The 19,010-nt window shown below is 44.0% G+C and overlaps 1 protein-coding gene across 14 annotated transcripts in view; it reads left to right on the top strand.

Annotated features, from left to right (window-relative positions):
* The window catches only part of LOC118506502 (homeobox protein 5), an 84,544-nt gene extending 65,741 nt beyond the window's left edge, over positions 1–18,803 (top strand). For 11 of the 14 annotated variants that reach the window (XM_036043711.1, XM_036043704.1, XM_036043712.1 and 8 more), the window contains exons 5-8: positions 11,208–12,549; positions 13,069–13,089; positions 13,181–13,766; positions 13,928–18,803. In XM_036043711.1, the coding sequence (XP_035899604.1) occupies positions 11,208–12,549; positions 13,069–13,089; positions 13,181–13,766; positions 13,928–14,031 (2,053 nt within the window). In that variant the 3' untranslated portion in view covers positions 14,032–18,803. The remainder of the gene's footprint in view (positions 1–11,207; positions 12,550–13,068; positions 13,090–13,180; positions 13,767–13,927) is intronic. The other 3 variants (XM_036043717.1, XM_036043715.1, XM_036043716.1) reach the window with 3 other exon arrangements.
* The last annotated feature ends 207 nt before the right edge of the window (positions 18,804–19,010 follow it).

Raw genomic sequence — 19,010 nt, 5'->3', positions numbered from 1 at the left:
AGCCGATTGATGGTTTTGGTTCCCCGTGCAAGTGTCGCCGAAGTGTAAATTTTGATGTGGCTATACAGGCAGGGCGCAGCAATCGAAGAACATTGGGAAAATTGGCAAGATAAACGAAAAACTCGGTGGTGTGGAGGCGTTAAAGAACAACATAGACATTTAGGAACGCGCACCACTTGTGTGCCACGAGTGTGTGTGTGTGCAGTAAATGTACAAACGAACACACGCTTGCCCCATGGGGGCGTTTGTGGTGGAATGGAAATGTGTTTTTCGGTTTTTTTTTTCGGGGTTTGGGTGGCAGTCTGGGTACATGGTCATGCATGAAGCAAACTTTTACTGCAACGGACGTGCGATAATAGCAATAAAAAAGAGAAAACAAAGTTTTGAGACAGCGAGAGAGAGAGAGAGAGAGAGAGAGAGAGAGAGAGAGAGAGAGAGAGAGAGGGGGGGGAGAGAGTTTCAATTTGGCTGGAAAACTTTTCCCAGCTTTGATACAAAAGTTTGTCGGTCGACACGTTTTCCAAGTGTTGGTTTTTGTTTTAATTTAAATAATTCCGAATCTGGGCACTACTTTTGTGGTTGAATTACACGTGCAATGTTCTTAATGTGCCATAATTATTTTACTCAGTAATTGATTCTAGTTAATCATGTACATGGTATTATGCGATAAATTTGATATGTTTAGAATGATTTATATTTTTTTCTAGTTAATATTCCTCCAACTATCACATATTATTTGTCATTACATATTTTGAACCCGTCTTCATTTAAATTACATACAGTGACGGACAAAAGAATAAGAATGCTTTTATATCCAATTTTCAAATTATTGCTTTTGATACTTCTATTAGGCATAATCATACCAAAATTTGGCATAAGCAGCCTCAACCTCTTAACTTTCTTTATCAATTTTATTTTGTGCAAAAATTACAAAATCATTGATTGAAATCCAAATCATAATATCTCTAATATTATGAGTGCTGCCATGCCAAGGTACGTACTCTTTCTTCTTCTTCCTTGGCACTACAACCTCGAGAGGTCTCGACCTGCCATTTGTGGCTTTCTGTGACTTGACTTTGCCCGTAGTAGAGTAGTCAGCCTTACGTACGGGGAGGCGGTCCAGATGGGATTTGAACCCCGGTCCTGCCGGGTTAAGACCGGCCCACCGGACTGCCACGTTTTACGCCAAGGTACTCCGCATACATTGAAAACAATCAGGTCAAGAACAAGAGACTTGCTATAACATTCCTCGTCAACAGACTCAGTTTCCCCAAATTGTGATGGTTTTCGGATAGGTATCCTCTGAAGGTGATGTGATAGCTCCGCATGTTCCCGAAGACGAGCTCAGATTGACTTGCTAAGTGGAGTTGCTAACCACTGGAGTCAAGCATTGAATGATAAAGGTAGCCAATTTGTATGAAGCGCAATTCAAAAAGACTCCGATCGCTTTTCAGGTTATACAAAACCCCATTTAGCAACTAAAATTAAAACAGCCTTTGAGGTCCTTCCCAGGAACCTTGTAGCCTCAACTTGGGCGATGAATCGAATCAGAATTGAAACTGTCATCGATGTCATTGGTGACTATTTTGAGTGTAACAAATACAAAAAAAAAAATCTCCTTGCTTACGAAACTGTCAATTATATCCCGCACCTCGTGTACTTTTAAAAATACACATCTCCCACAATGCTACTTCACTTGTTCAAAATACCCTTTTAAAAACGTACAACTTTTTCCCGTTATCGCCCCCGTCTCACTCAATCACTGTTCAACATTCAATTTCGCTCGCACGGCTCTCTTCATGGCACTGTTTTTAACAGCAGCACGCAATCACCACCCAGCACAACGCGGCAAAAAGTCATATCCGTATCGATTACGGCCAGCGAACGCCCCCGAAATACGCCCACTTATTTTATCCCCCCCAAACAACGCCCGCGGCAACAACAGCAAGAGTAACAGCAACAACAAAAAAAGGTCTGGAAAACTGTTCCAAGAAACGGGAAGATACTACACCCGAAGAACGAACAAACGAACCAAAAAAAAAAGTAGACACACAACGAAGATAAATGATGATCAAATATAATTTGACACCGGTGTAATCTGTTGTGACGAAAGTATTGCTCCCCAATCGCGTTTTTCCACCCCATCTGCTTCCTCACATTCTCGGGCCTCTATAGCAACACAAAATGAGTGAAAGGTAGTAGAAACTAGTGAACACAGAATTATTAAAAAAAAGAAAGAGTTAAAGCTCCACCACGGGCGCAAACACCGCCACCAGCTCATCATCCTAGGCAAAGTTTGTCCTGGGAGGAGCGCGCGCGTTTCAGTTACGTTTTCAATAGCCTCTTGTGCATAATCAAAACTTTGACGGAGCATCTAATCGAGTCCTTTTTTGCAGTGCTTTTGGGGTTTTGCTTGCCTGCCCTTTTCCTCCTGCCTCCCTCGAGTGTACTCTCTTCGGAATGTTGCAACTTTATGATTATTAACGAAACGGCGAAGCAACGGAGCAGAACACAACTTTAATGGTCGCCTCGTTCGGGGGAACATTCTCCCGAGAGCGGGTTTTTCGGAGCGATGTTAGAAGCGGTACGAACGAACACATTAAGCGAAAGGATTATGTTTCGATAATTCTTCATTCGGTACGCAAACACACCAGCCCATAAGCTGTGGCTTTCGGTTTTAATGGAAGATTAGAGCGGGCCGGCCAGCAAGTGCTAGAAAGCCTGCGCCCTTAATCCTTTAACAAGATTTGCCTTTAAACCACTAATTATAGCACGCTTATTTTCGAGGCTTTAAATAATAAATTTGTAATGTAAATATGTGTTTCGACTGCTGAGAAGAGCTATTCGTTCAATTAATAGGTCGCTTTTTGTTCATCGATGATAGTCGTTTGTCACCATGCGGTTTCGAGTCACCTTTCCGATGGTTGTCGGAGGCTCAATGTTTAATCAAAGTTTGGCAGAATCGTTCTACCATACCGTACCGTGCCGTACCATATTGCGCTCTACAGGTTTTTCCGGCATCCATTTGGCACTCACAGCCCAAAATCAAAGCCCGAGACAAAGCATCTGCCATTTTATAGGTGTGTGTGTGTCACACAGGTGCTTGTCGTGGGGGGCGGATAAGCGATGTAAAAATAAAATAAAACCCAACAAAAAAAAAGAGGTTAAACATTCATCCAATCCTACACCACCCGACATCAAGTGGTAAAGGTTCCACAACCGGAACCGGCCCTGCGTCCTGTCACCGGAACCGGAAATGAAAGTCAACGGACCGACCGCCCGAGAAACAACCGAAACAATTACAAGCGCAATAAAAGTTGTATCCTCGGGTGAGCATTCACGGATTGTGACTTCTTTTCCCTTTTTTTTTTTGTTCTGGCTTTCGGGGTACTTGCTTGCTGCGGCGGTGTATTGTTAAGCTCGAGAAAAAGACTTGGTTTGATAAAAGCTAGCTTTATACCAAGTTTTTTTTTTTGCACTTGGATCTCGCAATCTGTCGGTCCTTTACCGTATTACCGTTTGCCCTTTTCACTGGTGGCTCGATCCTTGGTGAAAAGTACGTAAGGGCGGGAAGGGCGAGCAAGCAAAAAACCTCCCGACCGAACGATTCTACAATTCTACTACTCCAAACTTGCGTACCGTTTGTGGGTGTGTGAGAGAGGTTGAAGTTTGCCCTTAACTTTCACACACCGAAGCCCATCGAAAAGCGAACCGGGGGATTGTGCACCAGCTTAGAATGTGTGTCTCTGTCGGGCTTCGGCATTATCACTCGAATCTTTTTGTGAAACCTTTAAGCAGTAGAATACATTGGGGGCAAGTTTTTTTCGCAAAGGATTTTTTTTAATCTTTTACCTGATCTTCCCATGGTCCTGATCATATAGTCCGTTTGAAGGGTTCGTGTTATTGGAAATTTTATGAACTGGGATTTTTTTTTTCTCAAATGTACTGTGAAACGATAAGGAAACGACTTTATTTTTGTTTTGTTTTATTTTCCATTGCAAAATGGCTTTCTGTACCAGATTTTTAGTAAAAAATTGTTTTACAATTTAAAATTCTATTCCACAAAATTATGGCCAAATAGTTGCATCGTAAAATACCACTGTGCTACTATCATGTATTGTATTCCTCGATGTTGTATCAGTTTCGGAAAGTGCAATGCATCAGTAAATGCCACTCAAACAGTCAATATCGATGTCGCTTATCCGTCTCTGAGCTCACTGAACTGCTCGAAGTTTTTAGTTTGAATCTGTATGCTTCAATTCGTCGCGTCATGATCGCTAGTTCGATAACTTTTTTCACATTCTTCTTCTTCTGCCTTGGCACTACAATCTCGCAAGGTCTCGACCAGCCATTTCTGGGTTTCTGTGACTTGATTTTACTTGTAGCAAAGAAGTCCTACGTATGGCGGTCCGGATGGGATTTGAATCCCGGTCCTGTCGTGTGAAGACTGGCGCCATTTAATTTTTGTCTTTTTTGCTTTAAAATAGTTCATTTTCATATCCTGCATTTTCCTTATTCCAAAAGCACTTTGGTTGATTGATTTTCTTAACTGTAAAGAATAAGAAGTAAATGTCATTCGAAAAAGGGTCTTGTTATTGCCTTCCTGGAGGTCACCAGCACTACTACCATGCGTGTTTTTCCTTCGTGTTTTCCGCTTCTTGTTTTCTTATCGACCACCATCATATAACATTATTTGGTGAAAAACATTGCCTAGGGATTTAAAAAAATTGAACAAATGGCAATATTAGTCGCGTTCGAAACTGGCAAACATAACCCCGAACCTTTGCCCCATTTCCCACTTGGAATCTTGGTATTTTTATTTTCCATTTTTTCCCCCGCCTAGTACTTGTCTATTTGCCTGCCCTGTTGTTCATAAGCACTGTTCTGCTCGGTTGCGACCTGTGCATACCCTAAACAACAACAAAAAAAACGAGGGACGAAGGATTCGCATCAACATTCACAAAATTGAATGTATGACAACAGCCCGCAAAGGTACCGTGCCGCCGGTACGGTACTTTTCAGTTGGACAAATTTGTTTGATTTGAAAAACGATCCCACCGCGTACCGTTGCTGCGGACGGATCACACAAGTAAGGTTAGCAAAGTCGTTGTTGTCCCTTGAACGAAGGAACGGATTTGAGGTGGTCCTCCTGGTACTGTTTACGTGCCGGATGCTTTGTACCCTGTTATACCGTTATTGGTCTTTTGATTGAATTTATAAATTTTATAAAGCGTATACGTATGCGTTAGAGAAGTATGTTTGCTCGATTTGTTTTCTGCTTTATTAAGTGGAAAATCTCTAAGCCTGAAGTACATTTCTTGGAAGAAGGAGATTCTGGCGAGAGTTGATCCCATACTAATCAAACAGTTTTTTGGATAAAAATGGATTATTGGGGGTTTTCTGTTTGGAAAACCTTTTTTAGATCTTAAAAAGACTCAAATTTAGAACAAATGAAAAGAACGCTAAATTAAACTTTAAGGAAACGAATTTTTCTTCCTCGCTCTCAATGTACAGAAATGCGTGAATATGAATTGAAGTTGAATATCCGAATTAATAATCTTATAAAATAGATTCCAATAAGTAATTGGTATTCAATCCTATACCGTTCGTCTCCGTGTAGCAAGGACTTCTCTCCGAGAACGTTATGTCAACTAGTCAAGTACCTGCCATAAATGTCAGGTATGACCTAGAGTAGACATGACAAATATAGTAGGATCGCCGGTCTATTCAATCTAGCCCAGAAAGGACTGTTGAAGTAATGGATGAGAAGAAGAAGAGTGGCCAATTAAAATTGCTATAAAATTGTCTCAATTTTTCCTTGGTGCATGTAAATGATCCTTAACTCATTCGCATATAGATCCATATGGTCTTATCTTATCTTCTTCAAAGATTAAACACTACTAACGCACACATAAAATCATCCTGTTTCGAGCAGGAGGCCGAGTGGCGAAGAATAATTCACGCTCCATTATCACCTCTCGTAAAACACGGAACCTTATTCCGGGGGGTTTTCTCGTTTCTCTTCCCATCACTCCCCCGATCTCTTTGAAGCATCCACAGCGCACAGCGTTGGTCCGAAAATTTACGACACATAATTCGTTACGGCGCACTTTTGTAATCCGTCATCCGGAGAGCAATGTTCTCGTTCTCTCGGTGTGGATTCTCGTTGTTTATTCAGTACCCGGAAGCCCGTGTGAAGCAGAGACCAGCAGTGGCTGGTAACTGATTTGCATTGGAAGCTGTGATTGCAATAAAGCTAACCAGGCCGGAGGGGAGGGGAGGGTCAGTCAACATCAGTTGGAAGTGCAATTCATTACGCTAATGTGATGTGTTTCTGGTTCGGTAAGCGAGCAATACCACAAGAAACCATCCAGTCGGTTTCTTATAACGCATTACCGTAAATCCACAATCATAATGATGAGTTTAGAGCGCGATTTAACATTATTTGCTCGCTTTCGTTTATCCTGCACATCCGCAATCTGCAACACAATCTTTATGATGACCCACGGAACCATTAGCGGCAACCCATCAGCTGTGTGCATTAAATTGTGTTAAGGTCAAACCCAACGGCTCTTTGCTCTGGATGTGGCTTATTATCGACGACGGCCAAGTGCAGGCGGATGTTGATGCGGAACAAGTTAGTGGGAAATCTCTTTATTTACATCCGCCAGCAGTAGCAGCAGCCTGTAAAAGCTCGTGCTTTTGATGAGCATTTCCGACGAATTGTCGCTCGCCCAAGCTTGGACAAGGGTGGTGGTTCGCTACGGGATAGTCTTAGCGATACGCTACCGCGTAACTATAATGCTAAGTGCCGATTTATGGTAAAAAGACGGTTGTTGGGATGGTCTCGGCTGATCTTTCACCATGGAACCACTTCTCTAGTATACCATTTTCGGGTGAATTTTCTCTCTCTCTCTCCCTTATTTATTTATTGCGCTATTCATCTTGACTGACTTATTGCAGTCCATCTCTTCTCCATCTCTCCTGTTTGGTTTGTTTGTTTGTTTAGCTTTGTTGGAGGACACATTCACACGAATTTCATCTCTTTCTCACCGTTAAAGTGTGCTATCATCGATAAATTATCGTTGGTTTTACAAGCCCCCAGCCACTAAGCTAGTAAGCCAGGTGTCTTTCGGTTAAAAATAATTTCCGTAGCGTGACGCATTTTCCGCCGTCTTTTAAGTGCCTTATCAGAGCCTCGTTTTAAAAGCAACTAAAGACTAATCAATTCAGCTGTTGTTTACTATTGCAAAGGCGGGAGGGACTCTTTTCATACTACCTGACACCAGTCAGTCTCGCTATCCAACTATTCCCTCGAATCTGGCAGGAACCGACGTAGACACCATCCGCTAATCCAACTAAACAACAAACCCTTCGACAGTATGATGGTTCCGCTTAACACACACACACATACACATCGTTCTCAGTTCCGCACCAGTGATCGCGGTTTTTCGGTTGCATACCGTTAGTTAGAGCATGCCGAGCATGCGGACTAGGCGAGGGGCGGAAAACCATCCACCGAACCACCGAAGTCGTTAATTCCACTGATTATATTGTCTGGCGGGCTGGAATTGGGAGGATTAGGCCAGGGATTAGCACCCACTCGGAAGCGGCTTAGAACTAGATCGAATCGTTCCCTGAATCACGCGCACGGGTGTGTGTGCCCCCTTTGCGATAGGCACAAGGTAAGAAAAAGGATAAACAAACACCAGGCGTCTCCATCGGAGGGGTTCGTTGGTTGACTGGTTGGTTTGGATGCTTGGTTAGTTGGGTGCCATCGTGTGTGCCTAACTAAGCCGCCACGCAACGATGACAGGTGTTTGGATGGTTTATCGCATCGTAAAAAAAAACACGGGACGCGACCAACCAGTTGGTGGCTGTTGATTAGTTCTGCGATTTCGATGGGAAGGTTCACGCGTATATGTGCGTCCCCATCGTTTGCACACGTACGCCGCGGCCAATCAATTGCAGACTAGGGGACAAGCGTCACAATCGGGCAGCTATAAAAGCGTTTCGCCCACAGTGCAACGTGGAAAAGAGCCATCCCAAAAGCCAATCCAATGGAATGTTGTTCCGGTCGTCGTCCGTGCGGCGGCTCGATCGGCACCATCCGTCCGAAAAGAGGAGCAGGGTACCGGTCGTCGCTGGTTGGTTGGGGTCGTAATTCGATTAAAGTGTTAATTGAATCTGTGGCGAGCCAATGTTTTTAATCGCATTATACACGTTGTCACCGAACACCCGGCGGTTGGCGAATGTTTTACGCGCTATTTTACACGTTTCGCTGGATTCGTCCCGCCATTTGCCCCCTCCCGCCATGAGGAGTGAAGGGTGAGTGTTCGTTCAATGCGCCAACATTGCCGAGGTTCGACCCCGGGCACGTACATGCACTAATGAAACTGCCTGGGGTTCGACCGGTGGACATTGGCCCCGACTTTAGCCAGCGGGTTTTCCACACCCAACAATACGCCCATTCGTTGTCATACGTTGTGTGTCATACTTTTCGCGGAAATTACGTGCCATTTCACTGCAGAAATTTGTTCTTCGCGCCGTTGATTATACCTGCAAAGATGACACAAATTATTTCGCTCCTCCTTATGGTCCAACGCCCTGCGGGAAGTGTCGCCTGCTACCTCTCAGCGGGAATATCGCATTAATCAATTCAAAGCAGCCGGGCAAAATATGTTAAACGGTAACGGAAAATTTGCCTTTGGTCGTGTGTTGCAAGCTGCAGGAAAACGAGCACCTCACGCCCTCTCGGTTGGAGGCAAAATTTAAAGCTTGGCGACACAAACAAAAAAAAGCTGTTTGCAATTTAGTCTTTGGAGGAGATGAATTTCTTGGATGTTTCTTTCCTGTTTCGACCATGGTGGCGACGGTCTTCTTGGAAATCACACTCATACACACACACAGTCCCGCAGGACTTCACATTAGCCGGGAGAGTTGGGAGGTCTTGGAATGTCCAGGGAGCAACTGTTTCATTGTTCGTGGAAACCTCATCCGGGGGAAGCAAGATTTTTCATATTTCTTTAACGAAGGAGCGCGAAAGAGGAGACGAGTGTTTGTGTGTGTGAATGCTTTTCTGGCCACGACATTTCATGGTGTGCAGAATTCAGTTAGGAGGAATTTATGCATTTTAACGACACCCTCAAACGGTTTTTTTTTTCGTCCGGACAGATCCGGCGCCCAAGACCGGAAGATGCTCAAAGCAGCTTTTTTTTCCCCCTTTTGGCAAATATTCTTCAACAAGCACCAGCAACACAGCCAGCCACAAAGCAATCGTCATCTTCCTTCTTTTATGTCCCTGTTCCCTGAAATGCGCGCTCGGTGTGAAAATGAGCTCCGTCAACACCGTCACCGTGGTGTCAACATTATCGTTTTACGATGAATTTTACACCCGGAAGTTGGTACGTGCGCTGCTAGCCCGCTGCACCACCAGCGTGTGTACTAAATGCGATTCGAATTTAATACAGCACCGCTCGGAAAGTGACATTATTGTCACATTTCATGGCGACACCCATAAATGGGTGGAAAATTGATAAATCGTGTTCGTCAGCTGACGGAGACAGTCCAGGATGGCTGCGTCATGCTGCAACGCTAGGAAGGAGAGACACAGAGAGAGAGAGAGATGTATGTGAGGATCAAACGGTTGTGGTTTTTGGCGCTTTATCACACAGTTGTACAGCAAGTGAGCTTCGTTCGTGGGGTTTGAGACACTAAAAAAAAGCTACAAACAGAAAAGGGGATGTATAGTATCCACCGACAGCTACTACAAAGCACGAGAGTGTGTACTATCGAACAGTTGCCTTAAAAAGGGATAAGCGACAAATTGGGGGTGGGTGTTGTCATGATGTCAACTTCGCGCGTCCGCTCGGTGAGCGATAGCTAACCTTTATTTATGTGTGCATTTTAAAGAAATATCTCAAGAAGTACGATTCCCAGAGGACTTTGTTGGAACTTCCCTCGAACGTCAGGGAACTCTCTCTCTCTCTCTCCTTTGTATTCCGATCGCTATCCTGACCGTTGCAGCAGAAACTGTGAGCCACTTTTGGGCCAAAAACTTTCCCAGGTTTGGGTGGTGCTTGAAAGATTTATTACACTGTGCTTCGGCTCGTGGAAAAATTTTCCCGCTACTCTTCCTGCACTAGAACTTGGTAGTTTATTTGTTTTTTTAAATTATTTTGTTGTTCTTTTGGGGAAAACATAATTGCATGCTCCGACGTAAACTGTTAGAATTTGGAAAGTCAGGCAAATGATTTACACTGCAGGATAAATGAAAATCGTGACGCTTAGTGTCGACAAAATTCCCAGAATGAGAGGACTTGGTGACTTTGGAAGCTCCTAAGAGTCATCTCTTGTTCCTTGGCACTACAACCTTGAAAAGTATCTGCATGCCATTTCTGACATTCTGTGAATTATAATTGTACCCTTAGCTGGATAGTCAGTCTTGCGTAGGGGAAGGCAATCAGTATAGGATTTGAACCCCGGTCCTGTCGTATGAAGACCAGCGCCGCTGTCGCCTCGGCTCCTGGACCGATGCGAAGAGTCAACGAATATTAAAATGGCGTTTTGTAACACTTAATTGCTAATGAGCAATGGATTTTCTACATTTTACATAAAGAGGATTTAACAATTGAAATGTATTTAAGCTTGAATTTCAATTCATAAGTAATATTTTTGTTAGCTAATGTAGTTCACAGTCTCAGGCAACTTATTATCTTGAACGACAAAAGGAAGCTAAGAATGTGCTTCATATCCTTTTACAATCCAATTCCAGGCGGCAATTTCAAGCAATTGTTAATAAATCTTGGATATCGTTTAAAACTCGTCTCATTTGCAATACTCTACTCTCTCCCTCTCTCGACTGTCTTCGGCACAGATCAGTTCTGTACCGAGAACGATAAGTTTGCGTCGTTGCAACATTGGGAGCATATGGCGCACTTTTAAACGCTCGTCCCTATCGCCATCACTATCCGATTCGTAATTGCTTTTTGCAACACATTGGCGCGATGCATCCTGTGTCTGCTTTTTGCCCTGAGAGACGGCGAAGAAGATCCATTCCGTTCCATAGCCTAAGTGTAGCAACCTAACATGCAGCCACGACAGCAAGCGTAGAAACATTTCGCTAGAAACACCACCCGCAAAACCAATCGCAAACAATTAATTACTGTACGCTAACCGTGCTTGTCTTCATTTTCGTTCCATTGCAGATCGAGCGGCAAGACGGAACAGCAGCAGCAGCACCATCATCATCAACAGCAGCAGCAGCAGCAGCATCAACAGCTGCACCATCAGCAATCTCAGAAGCATCAAGCGCAGACGAACCAGCAGACGCAAAACGTTGGCATCGTGCGGGGCATTGTCCAGCACCAGCAAAAGTTCAACCACGTTCAGCGCCATTCGCCCAGCTCGACGACGGTTACGCTGGCGAAGGGTGGCGTCTCCACCACGGTGACCACCACCAGTGACCACAGCACCAGCAGCAACAGTAGCACCAGCAGCAGTGTGAGCAGCACGGCCAGCTCGAGCTCGAACGCGTCCTCAAACAATACGAGCACGAGCAGCGGAATCGGCAGTAGCGGTGCATCCGCAGCCAGTAGTGGCCATCATCATGCGACGCAACAGCAGCATCAGCCATCACCAACGGGTCCGACAACGACGTCGCCATCCGCCGTGGAAGCAACGTACGCTAGCGTCATCAAGAAACCCAAATCACACGCAACGGCGCCGGCGACGTCGTCGGCAACGACCACGTCCAACAACAATGCCGGCGGTAACAATGTGGTCGGCGAATTTAATGCAGCTGATTTGCGCAGCTCGCTCGACCGCAAGGTAAACGGGCTCGTGTTTAGTAACGGGTTGAACGAGCGCGTAACGCATCCACCGTCGTCGACGTCACCTTCGGGGGCCGGACCGCAGCAACCACCGGCCGCGACGAGCAGCGTTATCGTCGGCGCCACACTGAAACCCGACCATCATCTGCTGCTGCACCATCACCACCATCACGGTACGATGGGCCGGCACTATCACCACACGCAGCTACAGAATCTGCTCTGCACGGACAATCAGAACCAGCTGGACACGAGTAGCGTCAGCAGTATCAGCAGCTCGAGCGTCGGCGAGCGTGGCAACAACTCCAGCAACCATCCGTCCCTGCTGAACGGTAGTAGCTCCACGACCAATTCGCCCATCACGGGCATCTCCTCGAACGGGGCGCTCGTGCCTCCACCGTACCGGGATCCACCGCCGCCCCGGAACAGCCCGCTATCGCACACGCTTACCAGCCTCAGCAGTACCGGCAGTGGTACGGGGAGCAGCAGTACCCAGGGAAGGCGGCAGGAGACCGGCGGCAGTAACCTTACCGGTGGTTCATCGTCAGCATCTTCGACCGTGTCGTCGCTGGTGGTGGTAGGTGCCAGCGGGACGGAAGAGATACTGGTGGGTAGTGCCACGGACAACAGTATACCGCACGTGACGGGATACCGGGAGCTGATGCAGCTGATCAAGTTACAGCGCGAGAAAATCAATACCCAGCAGGCGGACCTTTCGAAGGTAGGTTGTTTGGCGCGCCACTCTGGTTCGGTTATTAGCATCACTCCAAAAGATTAGTATCACCTCATCGAGTGTTGAGGCGCGCTCGTATGGAACGGCTTCTTAAGGAAATCGATCGAAAAGCGGGAAAAATCACCAAAAGAAAACAACACGTGGCGAGCTGTGCGCCATTGTGTTGTGTCGGGAATCCACTCCAAAATCCACTCCATGTTGTAGCCTCCATGGTGGTGGTCCCCCAGCTCCCGCCCAAAGCACGACGATAATGATGCGACAAGAACGAGACAATGACACTTGGAGCGTACTTCAGGATGCCTCTTTCGCGTCAAGTGCCTTTTGGCTTTCGATCCATTCCCCCGGTTCTCTGTACCGTGAAGCACTCTCCGCTACGCAATCCTCGATGAGTGTTGTAATATCGCTTCTTTCCCCGGTAGAGTGTCCTTATCCAATCGTACCACTACTACCCACCCGCACACTTTGCTGGCCAATAATGTAATAACATTTATGCTTGTTTCCCCGCAGCAACTCAGATGTTCGATTGCGGTATCACAGCACATTCTGCTAGCAAGCGCGTAACGACAAAGACTAACGAAATTTTCCCCTTTTCTTGCCACATTCTCTTCTTCCGTTGCAGTACGATTCGGAGATCGTGTACCTGGAGACCCGGAGTCGTGAGCAGACCGATCAGCTCGATGCGATCACGCAGGAGATCAACAAAACGGAGCAACAGTACCGGCAGACGAGCGATCAGCTACAGACGTACCAGTACGTGGAGGAGGAAAGCGAGCTCGTCCGGCAGCAGGAGAAAACGCTCAAGTCCGAGATTACCCTGCTGCGGTCAAAGCTGGCCAACTGTGAGACGGAGCTGCTGCAGTGCAAGAACAAGATCCGGCTGCTGATGGACGAAATCTTGGTGGAGCAGCGCAAGTATAGCCGACAGTACGATCCGAACCGACAACAGCTGTTGGAGCGGGCTCTAATGTGTGAAGTTGACAGGCTGCAGGTGGAGATCGACCTGGCGGTCCAGAGCGCGGACCAGGCGAACAAGGCGCACGAGAAGCTGAAGGGCGAGGTGACGCTGCTCGAGGGTGCGATCACGGACAAGAAGAAGCAGGTCGAGAAGCTGGTGCACGAGATGAAGGAGGTGAATCTGCAGAGTTTGGCGGTGGTACCGCCGGCGGACGAGGTGCGCCACTTGCTGGAAGGTGAGTCCGCCGACTGTAAGGATCAACCTTGTTTGTTTTGCACGCTTTTGTCGCATGCGTTCCTTCTGAAGCTTTTCCCTCCCAACTCCAAAATGCATACAGTAGCAATACTCGCTCGCAAAGTCAACAAAGCCTCGTTAATTTTTCATTTTTTCCACCATTTTGTTTATTTTTAGTTGGCTCGGTAAAACCGGGCAGTACGCGACGCATGATTGGATCCCCGCGGCAGCTGGAAAATGCGGTTCCGACGAGCAAAAATCCGCACGGCGTTTGGGTTTGAGGAGGAGGAGGGCAGGGGTTGGCGCCAATGGTTTCTTCCTTCCTTGGGCCGCCAGATTGCCGCCGGATGCTTTTCGCCATTTTTTCGCCCGGTGGCGGCAACGACCCAGGCAACAACTACGGAGGCGGATATTATTCTTGTAATCAAAACGATATGGTAACCATTCTCAAAATGTGATAATTCGTTGGTAAGCGAGCGCAACAGTGCGCAGTACAGTGAAAGTCGGGAGGCAACAGAGCGTTTGAAGGAACGCTACCATTTAGACGAAAGCGAATGTAACTGAATGAACAAAAAAAACGGGCGCATAACAAACAATACACACACGCGCGCATACCGGTGAAAACGGAAATAGCTTCCCGGGTTTTGCCTTTGCTCCTCCCGTTTCGTTGTCTCCCCCACAGAAGGAACTTCCTGTGTGCCGTCGTTGGGAAGTATTTCCGGCAGCGAAAAGACTTACGAGTCAAACTGGAAAGCGAGAGGGAATAGAATATTTTGGGTCCAAAAATGAATGCTTCAACGATGTGCAAGATCACGTGCGATCGTAAGAGTGGAAGGCACGAAGGATGTTCCTTCTGATAGAGGGACACTGTTAGGAAAACGAGGGAATTGTTAAATAAGAAAAAAGCTAGCTTTAAGACGCTTTATGGGCCGCTATCGCTGTAAGCTGTTGATCCAGAGCATTAAGTTGTTATTGCACTACTCAAACAACCACCACAACAATCGTATGCGACGCGGACTAAAGTTGTATAAGGTGTGGATGCCATTTTACTCGTAATCTCACTGCTCACGTGCTGAGTGTCGTTCGAATTGTTCGTTAATTCGAAAAGAAAGCGCTTAACACACACTTCTTGCCTACTTCCTGTATCCGTATGTGTGTGTGTGTTTTTAAATTGTTTTTGTTTATATTTATTATAAATTGTACCAATAGGTTCATTCTGACTTTTCTGCAAACTGCGACCTCTTGCCAACTACCCGGGGGATCGGGATACTCAGCGTAAACGGCACGAACTAGCAACATGCACCCCCTTCTTGTTCCATTGTGTTTTATTGCCATCAAGTGTTTCACAAACACACATACGCATGTGGCGCACACAAGCACACCAGGTTTGTGCCAGCTAAAAGGAGCGTATTAATGCACGGCGGAAACTGAGTTTTCCTTCTTTTAATCCCCGGGTCGCCCACACACACACACGCACGCATGGATTTCAGAACGGAACTGTGCAATTTTCCATTCCAAAACATACACACACGCGCATACGTTTCCCATTTAAATAAAATCCACCAAATCCGGGCACACGTGGTGGGGGCGATGCAGCTTTTGAAACAGCCTTCAAAAGGAATGCAGAAGTAAGCGATTGTTTTTAATTCATCGGTGCGAGTGTGTGAGGCCGTTCGTTGCCGTTTTTAAGCACTTTAAGCAGTTAAAGTTAGTGGAGGAAAAAAAATGCAATATAAGCGATACCTAGATTTCATACTACACTACTTAACGTCTAGCTTAAGTGAAAATATGTTTTAATTTTTGTTTTAAAAGGGGAGTTTAAAAGTTTTGCTTCGTGTGCTCATTTCCGCTCGGCTTTCGACACATCTAATGTGGTCCCATTGTGCGATACTTACTTAAAAGAGGAGAGGGTCCTTCTTACTTAAGCCAACAGACATGCCTTTTTTTGGTTAGGACATGTTCAGCTGTTATTAGTAATAGTAAGCGGATCGGTTATAGTGAGTACTTAAGCGCAAAACAGGCGAACAGTGAACAAGAAAACAACAACAAATCACACCAACAACAGCATTATCAAATGTTGAACCACGTAACTTAAACCACCTGTTAGGTTAGGAATAGTTCTTTGCCTGTTGCTCCTCGTTCCGTGTATGTGCGCATTTATTTCTATCCTCCCGGGGGATAACAGACAAGTTGGGTGATTAGTATGTCACGGCTGAAAGAATTAAATCTATTTACGGGTTTTTTAACAACTTCAAAGGATTAATATATTTTTGTATTTTTTTTTTATTCATGAAGAACGGCCGTATTGCTAGATTTTTGTCTAAAACATTTTTAATTTGCTAAATTAATACAGGATTTACCGAAGTTTATTGGCGCTTTTCCGTTACTAGTTTCCGTTACCGTTACTATATTGTAAATGCAATATTCAAACTTCATTTCGCTCAGGAAACGGTTTCAATATTTCGAACGATTTTTGGTTTTACATCTACCTTCTCATTCAGGCTCGATTGAAACACACATATCAACAGTATATAGTTTGAGAGACTTTTTGATAATTACTTTCCATTGCCTTTAAAGCAGTAAACTTATTAAAGACACCCGTTTTGTGTACCTTAAACTTATCAAAAAAAAAAAAACAATACACATGTCGAAAAGCTATATCATGTAAATGAAACACCAAAAACAAAAACTAGCAAGCGAAACACATAATCAAGATGTCTAAATTATAATACAAAAACAAACCAAAACTGCAAAAAGAACAGATGAAGGCAGTGTACACCTGATGATGGAGCCGCCATACACTGCACAACTCACAGAGGATTTCGAGGATAAGCGTGAAAAGCTTCAAAATGTGTGTGTGTGGGCAATTGCAGTCATTTGAAGTACTGCTGCACTGTGGTTGGAAAAAGCGCGGAAAAACTGCTCCTTTAGAAAAAAACAAAACGAAACGAAAGCGCAAAAGGACAGTATAAGGATAAACAAACTCTATATAAACAAGCGGGAGAAACTAACAAAACAACCACCCCAAAACCTGCTAACGAACCGTTTGGCTGCCTCAGCAAAGTTAAATCCGGGTTTCTCTGAAAAGGGTCCTTGACGGTGTTTTTTTTTTCTTTCATTGCTGCCCTTTGCTTCACGCAATGCGCATGATGATGATACGGACGAGAAAGTCTAGCTAGGGCCAACCATAGATCGCTAGTTGATTCACACATTGCATCACACAACACAAAATACGGCTTTATAGAGCAAACAGGGCGCCATTTGCTGCAAAATGTTGTTGAACGTTTGAAAAGTTTGAGACAATACTTTTACACTCACACACACACACACCCACGGAAAACAAAATATGTGTGCGGAAAATGTTAAAAAAAATCCCCCCCTCACAGTCTGAAGGAAAGTTGAAAGTCCTCTGCTTCTCCGCTACAAGAAGCATATGAGCACAGATGCGTGAACAACCATTTGAAAGCTTGTGGAAGTTTGGTTTTTTGTTGCCTTTTTTTTTGTTCTGGTTTGTATGCTTTTGCTGAGATTGTAGAAAAAAAGGAGAAGCGAATGTGTAAATTGGCTTTGGGTTGGTTAACCAAAAGAAAATTAAGAAGAGAAAAACAAATCAAAAACAACTGTTTCGAAGATGGGTTTATGCGCACTGCACATAAACACAAAGATGAATATATTTACGTACATATACATATACTATTCTCTATATATATATACAACAGTGCAATAGCATTCTTCTACTGTATGTTTTATTTTTTACATACAAACACACACACGCAAAACACTTCTATTCTAACTTAAAGCCTATTTCGGACAAAGAAAATAAAACAAACAAACACAGAACGAGTTCAAAACTCACCACTATCGAATGCAGCACATCATACAAATAATTCTAAATAAGAAAATGGTAGAGCGAAAAACGAAAGGGAGGGTAAAAGGATAACAATGGAAGAGAACAATCTAAAGAGCTTAACAATATTGTAAAACAACAAAAGAAAGAATACATACAAAGCAAAACGAAACCAGAAAAAAGCACACACACACACACAGATATACATATATACATACCAAACAAGGTAAAATGGCATTTAAAATAGAAAACACAAGAGGAAAGTCAACAAATCATAAAAGACGTAAAACAACACAGAAGAGGGATAATATAGCTATGAGTAAAATAAGTAACCTGAAAACCCCCGGGCCCTGAATTGAACTTTGTTAAAGTAGCTATGAGTTAAGGGAAGGAACAGAAGAGAAAGATAGAAAAGAAGAAAAAAAAAACAAGAGTGTTAAAGAGAAAGATAGAGAGTGCGAATGAATTGATATAGAAGGTGCCTGCATGCTTGAATTGAACGCATGGATCAACGCAAGTAGCATTGTTAGCAGTTTTACCGTTTGATTTTGGATCATTTTTTGGCCTTAAAATTTTATTTACAAAAACTGATTTATTTTTTTAGTTAAAACATGTTTGAAAAAAAAAAGATTTGGATTCCAAAAATCATAATAATGAATTGCGAAAGCGAAGAAGTATGTGTGTGTGTGTGTGCTTGAAGAAGGTGATAAGAGCGCTTAAAAAGGTAAAATTGTAAAATGTTAAACTTGAAAACAGAAAAAACAGCAAATGAATTGAAAAAAAACACACAACACAAGCAAAGTGCTATTTGTTCTATTTGTATAATATTGAGGAAGAGCAAGAGTATGAAAGTACGGAGAGGAAAAGAAATTGTAAAAAAGACATACATATAAAACAGAAGAAAGAAAGACAAATGATAGCAGAGGAAGAAAACCAACCGAAACGAAAACGAATAAGTTTACTCTGTTTAAACGAAGTACGAATGAATTATTTGTTAATATTAAACCAACACGAATGCCCCTCTCGTTGCCTCATCACCTTCCACGTAGCTCCTCCCCCTTTAGTATGTAGTATTTTTTGTAGTAATTTTAAAATGTATTTTATTCCCACTTTTATAAAAGCCTCGTTTTTAGCCATTCCGCGTTCTTTTTTTTAATGTACTTAGTCGGTTTAAGTCCTGTTACTATTAAGTAGATGAATTTTGTCCTTATACTTGTGGCGGTGGCTTTTGCTCTAGCCTACTTAGCTCATTAGGAAACGGGAAAAGAGAAATGAGTATGTGTGTGTTTAACGCTCTTTCCTTCCCTTTTTTTGTAATGTTTTTTCTTATTTTAATTTTACCCTTAGTTTCGTTTACGCTAAGTTCGATTTATGTATAAGAAGCAATTTTTATTGTTTGCAATATGAGACGAA

This window comes from Anopheles stephensi, chromosome 2 (genome assembly GCF_013141755.1).
Source record: "Anopheles stephensi strain Indian chromosome 2, UCI_ANSTEP_V1.0, whole genome shotgun sequence".
NCBI lineage: Eukaryota > Metazoa > Arthropoda > Insecta > Diptera > Culicidae > Anopheles > Anopheles stephensi.
Note: the sequence above shows the minus strand (reverse complement) of the source record. Positions and strands in the feature narration are given on the sequence as shown.